A 9,261-nucleotide genomic window follows, 5' to 3' on the forward strand; every position below is an offset into this window, starting at 1 on the left:
CCTGCTGCTGCTGTGTCTCTATCACCTTCCTTACGCTGAGGGATCAATTCATATGACCAATTGTTTAATATTAAGAGAAGTTCAGTGTTATACCATATGGCTCGATGTTTCCTACTGCTGCTTCCGCTTCTATCATGAAAGCATGAGAAAAGGTGAATGAGAGTGTGAGTGAATGAGAGAGCGAATGAGAGAGCCACAGAGCAACACAGTTGTCTGAAAACATATTTGTCCAAATTTTGTTTGTTCCGTATACTTTTGCTACATTTATTATATAATGACTTTTAATATCATCAGACTATTTCCCTAATGTATCGGTTCGTCTTAGTCTATCGGTTCAAGTTCTGTCACACCCTTTTAATGTTGGGACTGTAAAAAGTGCTGCAGGAATTGTTGGCACTATAGAACTAAAAGAAAATAATTTCGATTTTTAAGCAACAATTACTATTTAACTTGTAATAAACATGATTCATTCCAAGTATTTAGTTATTATTATATATATATAGTTTATATATTATTATTAATTCCAATGAATTAGTATTCCTGTCACAGTGCGTGTGACCGGGAGCTCTACGTGACACATGCGGCGGGGAGGAAGCATTTTCCCTGTCAGCCCCTCAGCTCTGCCCCACGCGCCCATACCGGCACAGCCCGCCTCGCACCGACGTCACATCGAACTACCGCTACTAGCGCGAGCGCACCAGTCGGCAGCCGGACGCCCGATTCACTCCCATTGGCTGTCCCCGCCATAGCGTGAGCTGGGCTCACACAAAACAGCGCGTCCTCATTGGTTAACATACGGCTGGGTGGCGTTTCAGACACGCGTGCCTCGGACTCCACCTTTCCTTTGCCTAGTAAGACCATAGATCCGCCCACGGGTGCGTCACACTTTTTCCCCGGTTGCTTGGTAACCTTCGCCGCCTGATGCTGAAGCTGAGTTCTGGCTCCTCCCCAGTATCGCTGCATCCCGTTCAGTTGGACGCTACAGTATTAAGTTGAATTGACTCTTGAGGCAGGGTACGGCCCGGGGGCAGTCAAGGGGCACGGGCGGGCACAGCAAGCAGACAGCAGGGGGCATGTGCAGCATTCTCTGCCCGATCCCCTAACAGCTCGGGAATAGGTGTCTCCCAGAGGTGCGTGTGAGGGGGTACGGCCCATTCCAGCTGGTGATCCCGTCTGACTGTCACCGCACACACCCCCCGCCGGTAACACACACCCACTGCCTGAAACACCATCAAGTGCAAGCACTGGGGGTTCCCATCCGCAGACCCGGCTGCACCCTGTTCACAAGCATCTCACACACCTGCGGCACTGCGATAATAACAGCCCTTACCGGAGCCGCACATCTCACCACCGGGACTCAACCAGCCTGCACTGTGCTCGGCGCTGGACTTTATTGCTTTCTTTCATTTGCACCGTACAGGTGTCCTCCCGGTGCACAGGGGGCTGCTGGATTGTGTGCTGTCAACAGGCGTCTGAGTGAATTCCTATTTGGGCTTCTTGTGCATCCTGTGGGGTTCTTGGATGTAAAGGAGGGATTTCTATCAGACCCCCAGCCTCCTGCCAACCAGCAGACCCCATAGCCGCCTGTCGGTTAGTTGACCCCCAGTCGCCTGTCTGCCAGCAGACCCCCAGCGTGCCATCACACCTTCACCATGTGGACCTTCCTGGGGGTCGCCACCTTCACCTACGTGTATAAGAAGTGTGATGAGTTGCTGAGCGCCCCCCGGATAGAGCTGATCGCGGCCGGCCTGTTTTGCTGCACCCTGGGTCTGGTCCTGTCCTTGCTCCGGTACCGGGGTCACCTGGGCTCCCAGAAAAAAGGAGACAGTAAGGGTGTCATGTCCCGGCTCCTGAACAAGAATGGACCTAAACACCAAGGGGGACGGGGGCCACTGAGGGCCAGAAAGGTATGTGCAGCTGTCAGTCCCGAGCGTGCGCTTCAGGCGCTTATTCTGCTTATTGATAAAAATATTATATTTATTTTCCTTAATGAATTATCCTTTATTAGCCCAAATTAAGAACATATGCAGGGAAACTCCTCAATTCGAATTTATGGCATCATTCATTTAACCTACATTTCCTAAATTATTAAATTCTATATCACTTTAACTTAATGCGTGCATATATATAACATAAATACTTACATACACTTACATACATACATACATACATACATATACAAACTGCATTCATTCATGTATTCTCATTTCCTCTTGTATGATATATACAGAATATATATATATATATATTTGTATTACATACTATTTATATTTCTATAGGTGCTGTTTGCTCACAAATATATATATATATATATATATATATAATTATTATTATTAAGGAAAGGTAGACTCCTATGCCTTTCATTAATAAATAGATCTATTTGAATATGTAAATATTTCTACTGTATAAAGATTACCCCTTCTGTGTTCTTTATTCCTATCAGCTTTTATCATATGTATTGATTATGATATATATATATATATATATATATATTTATATATCTAATTATCTGAGATATTTATCATTTCCTCCCAGATCCTGCGTAGATTTGTAAAGATTTTTTAATTATTTTTATGACTTTTTTTTTGTACTAAGCACATTATAAAGGATCTCCAGTTTGTTTTCGGCGTTCTGATGTCTCGGTTCGTAGCCGTTCCCACACATTACTCCTCCATTTTAGATCCGAGCTCACATTGCATAATGGCAGATTCCGACATACATCACACCGCCTTCTAATTATAATGTTTTTTTTAAACATTTATTGTAACGTCGCCCCTTGGCTAGGGCAATAAGGGCTTTAGGCAGCATTTCTACACACCCTGGATCCTTTCTGTGCTTTCTTGTGGTCTTTCTTTGGTGTCCCTTTTGGCAGGTATATGTTGACCAGGGGCATTTAATGTGCATTGAGCATGTTGTTCCCCGTTTTGGGACAGTATATCACTGGGCCACTAGCCTTGGCTTACATAAATTGTGAATGTATCGTCAGTGCGAGGACCACCTGTACCGTGTACCTGGTTGTGGGTAACCAGGGGTTAAAAGTATTTGTTGATGGCATACAAAATGCGTTGGCTTTCATATATCATATTGTTAGTTTTTTATTACTGTGGGGTTGTCATTATATTTATACTTTTCATATAGTATTTTCCCAAATAATGCATATTACGCGCATTTTGAAGAAATATAGGAATAATGACCGTTCTGTCCTGTTTTAGTCTAAAGGGGACAACCATCAGCTTGGGTCTGCAACCGAAACCGATGGAGCCACCGGAGCTGTGTGGCCTTGCAGTGACCCCGAAGTTATTATCGTGGGGTCGGGGGTTCTCGGCTCCGCTCTAGCAGCAGTGTTATCGAGGGATGGAAGGAAAGTTGCGGTGATCGAAAGGGACCTGAAGGAACCAGATCGCATAGTGGGAGAGCTACTTCAGCCAGGTGGATACCAAGCTTTGAGAGACCTTGGGCTTGGTGGTAAGTAATAAATGCTGTGTGTGTTGTATGCCCCGGGGATGTGGATACCGAGGAACTCTACCTTTAGAAGACCCATATAATTGCATGATTAAACATCTCCACGATACCTTCACCTTTATCAACTACCCCATCTAAGACCAAGCCATGATTATTAATTCTTCACTAAACCAATATCCTGGTCAAGAAAAGCCATCCAGCTAACACTAAACTCTGCATCCCATCATGCTTTGCCAATTATTACCTGGATAACCATGATGGGAAATACCAACAGAAGATGAGATGTCAACCTCTAGGAACCATCACAAAATAGGTTCTAAACGCTTTGTAGCATTTTGGCCACAGGTTGGCCCTGGCTCTCCTCTTTCATCAGTATTACAGCCACCGGTGTTTGTAGTGTTAAAGATGATTATGGTGAATTATGTTTGGGAGAAAAGATACATTACCAATGAATTTATTTCCAGATGCCGTGGAAGGTCTGGATGCTCATGTGGTGCATGGGTACGTTGTCCATGACATTGAAAGCAAAGCAGAGGTGGAGATCCCATACCCTTCCAACGAAGACAACCAGCCCCAGTGCGGAAGAGCCTTTCATCACGGCCGCTTTATTATGGGTCTCCGGAAGATAGCCATGGCAGAGAGCAAGTAGGTCCAGAAATAACGATGTTTTGGGTTCTTACATTATTCCTACGTTGTCGTCTTATTGTTTGTCATCATAATGAGGAAAATCCCACCGGGAACCTAAAAAGATTCCACAATCTACAGAAGATAATATCTCGCCGCGTACACAAAGTATCTCCCCAGCTGTACAGTGTCTTCTAGAAGATGTTTCAGGCACAATAAACAAGCGACAATAATTTATTCCTTCTTGATTTCAGCACAAGGTACATCGAGGGGACAGTGACACAGCTAATTGAAGAAGAAAACACTGTACAAGGTGTACAATACAGAGACAAAGAAACGGGAGATGTTAAGGTAAAGAGACACTTTGTATGCTTCCAGCGAGGGAATGCTGACAATTTAATTCATACGCGCATGCCGACAGTATACTAAATGCAATATCCTATTAGCAAGAAATACAGTACAGCTCCTAAGCACTTTACATAGAAAGCTAGTGCGGTAGTCACGTGACAATGTTATTCCGGGCAAGAGGGGAGAAGGACAGCAGGAGGAGAAAAGCAGACAGAGAAAAGCAGCAGGTGAAAAGATCCGGGGAAGAGAAGGGCAGCTAAATGACATGATTAAAGAATTATTTCTAGGAAAAGCTTGGGCATTCACTGCTATAGAGCTACGTGTTTTCAATGCTGCATTCAGTTACACAAGTGTTAAATCCAGCCGAGTAAGTGGAACAGCACCTTTAACACAGATGGAATTGCCTGTCTTTTCGTAATTGACTGTTTAATAACCGAACCAAAAAGATTTGGGGAAGAATTTCATATCAGAGAACCCTGAAAAAAAATAAACGCGCCACGGGGATCTACATTCACGCAATCTCACAATTCCAAACATATTGAAGTCCTTAACTCTTTCCGCGACTGATTGGTCAGGAGCGCGGAGAAATACAATCGATTACATTTTTGATGCAATACATTCCCTGGCTAACGCTGATGACTCTTGCGTCACAGGAGATCCGGGCACCTCTGACAGTTGTCGCTGATGGGCTTTTCTCGAAGTTTAGGAAAGACCTAATTTCCGGCCACGTCACGGTGTCCTCTCATTTCGTGGGATGCATTTTAAAGGTATGTGTTTGTGTATTTTAAAACAATGAGGCGCTTTCCCTACCATCGCTTATTCCTTCGTACTGGCGCCGTGCATGACTTTTGCCATTAAACTGTCTTCAGTAACAATTTCTGTTAATGATTGTTAATGGCCTACATATTAAATTGATGATCATTAGCCCCTGTTTGGGATAATTTTTCACCTAACTATATATATATATATATATATATATAGAGAGAGAGAGAGATAGAAGATAGATCGGAGAATCATGCTGCTGAATTAATATGCCTTCTGTCTTGTTATCACTCTTTAGAACTCGCCACAGTTCAAGGCCAATCACGCCGAGCTGGTTCTGGCCAATCCCAGCCCCGTACTCATATACCAGATTTCCTCCACCGAGACCCGAGTCCTTGTAGACATCCGAGGGGAAATGCCCAAGAACCTCAAAGAGTACATGCTGGAAAAGATTTGTCCACAACTTCCAGGTGAGAGGAGAACATTAATGGGGAATATAGGGTCGGACGTGAGAAACCGGAGCTTGGAGGTCTCGATGAAAAACCATAGAGATGTACCGTCAGTAATTAGCTCCACTTTCACTTTTTCTCCAGACCATTTAAAAGATCCATTCATCTTTGCCGTCGAAAACGACCGACTAAGGACAATGCCAGCCAGCTTCCTCCCACCCTCACCAGTAAACAAAAAAGGTAATGGTCATCCCTCATAACTCACCAGACATTGAGACAAAATCTGTTATGTACACGTCAAACCTTTTCTCTCCCTTTCTGTCGCGGAGCAGGAGTTTTACTTTTGGGAGACGCTTACAACATGAGACACCCTCTAACGGGAGGAGGCATGAGTGTGGTGCTGAATGATGTGAAGATATGGAGAGATCTTCTTCAGGACATACCGGACCTGTATGAGCACTCGGAGGTTCTCGAGGTGAGACATAGGCAGGAGATTTACCATAGAGTTGATGTAGGGAAGTCCCGGGGGTAATGTCAGACTTTTAGGTTACTGTAACCCAGGTGCACTAAAGCAAACTCATTAATCTAGAAGCTGCTTGGGGTCATCGCAACTCGCTTGGATCTCGTTTGGAGAGTATATAAAATCTTGGAGCTTTACTTGGCAGCATCCTGTGTGCCGAGAAGCCCCTGTAACTCACCTGGCAAAACTAAACCTAGATTAATTTCTCAATCATCTATCAGAAATGACTTGATGGCAACAGTGAAAAGTGAGTTGAGAGTCGGGGCTTTTGTTCCACCCTGTTAAGTATTTTTTGAAAACAGGCTACATGAGCCGCACATGATATGGGAGAAGTTATGGATCTCATAGCAATAAGAATGCAGTTGTAGTGAACGGTCTCGTAACTTCTTTTTTTTATGGACTCTATATGTTATTCTATAGGGCTCTTGAAAACCTACACCCTGCTGGTCTTCTCATGACCTGTTGCGATGAGGAACATCTGGGTGTTTGTGTTTTGCATCAAAACCATCTTGATTGAATTGATTTAGATATTCCTTCAAACGGTCTCTGGTCCCTCGTGCTCATTGTGCCTTCTAAAGGCAATATTAATTATTTAAAGGCAATTAACAGAATATGTCTGTACTTGACAAGTGATCCATGCAAACCATATCGTATCACTGCAATGGCCTAACCCAACCTGCGTCACAAATCAAGAACTTTTCCTAACCCCTTAAGTACTGGAAACATGGACAATATATTAAGCGTTAAAAAGTTAAAGGTCCACCGGTCCCGTTTAAATGTTAAATGCATCCTGGTTTCCATATTGCATGGAGTATATATACTTGCCAGGTTTTATACAGTGAGCTGGATGTATAGTAATGAGAACACTGTCTCACGTCTTATTGAAATCTTTTACAGGCCAAGAATAAATTTTACTGGTCCAGAAAGAAGTCCCACTCCTTTGTGGTCAACGTCCTGGCTCAGGCTCTGTACGAACTGTTTGCCGCTACCGATGGTAAGTAAATCTTTTTAGCACGGTTTTGACCGCTTGGATCCTTTGAGAATCACCTTGTCTCGGAGACGCGGGAGGTGTGTTCTAATATCTATTGATAACTTGTTAACTCGAATCCATTGGAAGCAGAGGATGGAGAGAATAATCTGGAAGATGCTAAGCGTCTGCTAATGTATATTTACAGATTCCTTATACCAGCTGAGAAGAGCCTGCTTTAACTATTTCAAGCTCGGAGGAGAATGCGTTGCTGGTCCCATAGGCTTATTATCTGTGTAAGTAGGAACACTGAATACTGTAAACCCTAAATAAGGGACTTCTTTATTTTAACAAATCCTTGAGGTTAATTTTGGCTTTTCATGCCCTCTGGGCCAGAAGATGCCAGTCCTCCCCTCTGGGTCCCTCAGGAACAGGGGTGTTCAGACTGACATTTAGGCCGAGGGGAGCTCATGTTTGGCCGGATCAGTAGCCCTGCGAGGTCACTAGAGATGAGGTTACCCTGGCTGATAGCTGCTCTAATGTGAACAGACCCTTCAGATAATGTGTGAGTGAATGCTCACTCAGTATATAAAGTGGATAGTAGTTCACTTGCAAAAAATCTCCCAGGTTATTAAACTCAAGGGCCACAAACAGAAATCAAACCTTCTTGATTGAGCTGTGAGTGCTCATGTTGGGATCTCCAGAAAATCTGGTTCTTGTACTTAAGGTCTGGAGTCTGATAGCCTGTGTGCTAAACTTTATAGTGCAAAAAGACCCAAAATGGTGACCTGAAATCACAGAATTCTTGTTTTGACGTTCATTCATGCGCAGCTTCTAGGACTGCATTATTTGCAAAGAATGAGCCATCTGTTTTGTTTGCCTGCAGGTTGTCTCCTAGACCCATGAAACTTATCGGCCACTTCTTCGCCGTCGCGTTCTACGCCGTCTATTTCTGCTTCAAGATGGAGCCGTGGTTGACGAAGCCGCGCGCTGTGGTCAGAAGCACCGCTGTCCTGTTCCGGGCCTGTTCCGTCATATTTCCTCTCATATACTCGGAGATGAAATATTTAGTTTACTGAATCTGGATCCGGTTATCTCTGCCGTGGCTGCTACTTCAAGAAACCTTCCGGAGCGCAAACACGTCCATCCCACGGGCTCCATGTTCTTGTAGACTAATGGATTATACTATTTACAAGAAGAATGAATGCAAAATAGGGCATGATTGGTTAAAAATAGGCCAGGAGCACCAAGAATCAGCATTGCGCTTCAGCCTGCGACGCGGAATCGATCCTCCGGCATTTTTTTTTGGTAGAACATTTGTGTACCAAGAACAAGCAGCGACGCAAACAAACATTCTATGTCCTCGTAACCTGTATTCTGCCAAAGTAATCGGTTAAGCTCTTGATTATAAATGCCTTCAGAGAGTAACGACCTAGTCTGCCCCGTCTGCGTGCGGAGAAGAGCGCGGTCCGCTCTCCGGCGAGATGCTCTGCGGGGTCGGTCCGTCTGCGGGATACGGAGACAGGAACAGCGTAAACTGTACTGCCTACATTTCTCGGCGACATTGGGGAACGAGACCGGGAATAGCGTTCAACATGATTATTACAGTATTGGTCTCGCAGGCTCCGATTCCTCCTTATGGACATCACGTTTATAAAGCCAGATGCCGGCCAGCAGACATTTTCAAAACCTCAGAGGTCTCTTTTTTCCATTGCTGTATTCGTAGACACACACTGTCCGGCCGTTTTACTTAGAAACATGGAATCCAACGGCAGATAAGAGGCACGTTTAGTCTCCCCGTTTAACCCCCCCCCAGTCCATAGAACTTTCATGATGACTTACGGTTGCTTACATGATCCGTTGGGATGATGGGAATGGAATCCTTGCCCTTCCAAGGTTGCTGCTTTTTTTTCTGTATGGTTAAAAAAAAAAAAAGTGTGTTTCTAGATGGCATTCTATGAGATGTGAAATCCTCTCTCGGAGGGGTCTCTGGGGTGAAATAAACGAACCAGTTGTTCCTGGCACTCGGAATCCAGAAGCAATGTTCATCCATACCGTCTATATGAGCGGTCTGTGGCGGAGTTTGTCCGCTGTTGATGATGATGGGAGTTGTTCCCCTATAGCTAATA

The 9,261-nt window shown here is 44.3% G+C and overlaps 1 protein-coding gene across 1 annotated transcript; it reads left to right on the plus strand.

Annotated features, from left to right (window-relative positions):
- Window positions 1-1,605: 1,605 nt before the first annotated feature.
- On the plus strand, window positions 1,606-8,796 carry SQLE (squalene epoxidase). The gene is made up of 11 exons (XM_053466443.1): window positions 1,606-1,907; window positions 3,213-3,465; window positions 3,927-4,107; window positions 4,341-4,437; window positions 5,088-5,201; window positions 5,495-5,666; window positions 5,790-5,885; window positions 5,978-6,120; window positions 7,063-7,159; window positions 7,341-7,428; window positions 8,019-8,796. Exons 1-11 carry the CDS (start codon window positions 1,653-1,655, stop codon window positions 8,209-8,211), a joined length of 1,689 nt encoding a protein of 562 aa, XP_053322418.1. The 5' UTR covers window positions 1,606-1,652; the 3' UTR covers window positions 8,212-8,796.
- Window positions 8,797-9,261: the final 465 nt, after the last annotated feature.

Source organism: Spea bombifrons, chromosome 5 (assembly GCF_027358695.1).
Source record: "Spea bombifrons isolate aSpeBom1 chromosome 5, aSpeBom1.2.pri, whole genome shotgun sequence".
Classification (NCBI taxonomy): Eukaryota; Metazoa; Chordata; class Amphibia; order Anura; family Pelobatidae; genus Spea; species Spea bombifrons.

What these genes read in the sequence shown, in the direction of transcription:
- SQLE (XM_053466443.1), top strand. Translation starts at nt 1,653, where the DNA reads ATGTGGACCTTCCTGGGGGTCGCCACCTTCACCTACGTGTATAAGAAG. An exon ending in GGCCACTGAGGGCCAGAAAG is followed by an intron (nt 1,908 to 3,212) that starts GTATGTGCAGCT and finishes GTCCTGTTTTAG; the next exon opens with TCTAAAGGGGACAACCATCA. An exon ending in GATTTGTCCACAACTTCCAG is followed by an intron (nt 5,667 to 5,789) that starts GTGAGAGGAGAA and finishes CTTTTTCTCCAG; the next exon opens with ACCATTTAAAAGATCCATTC.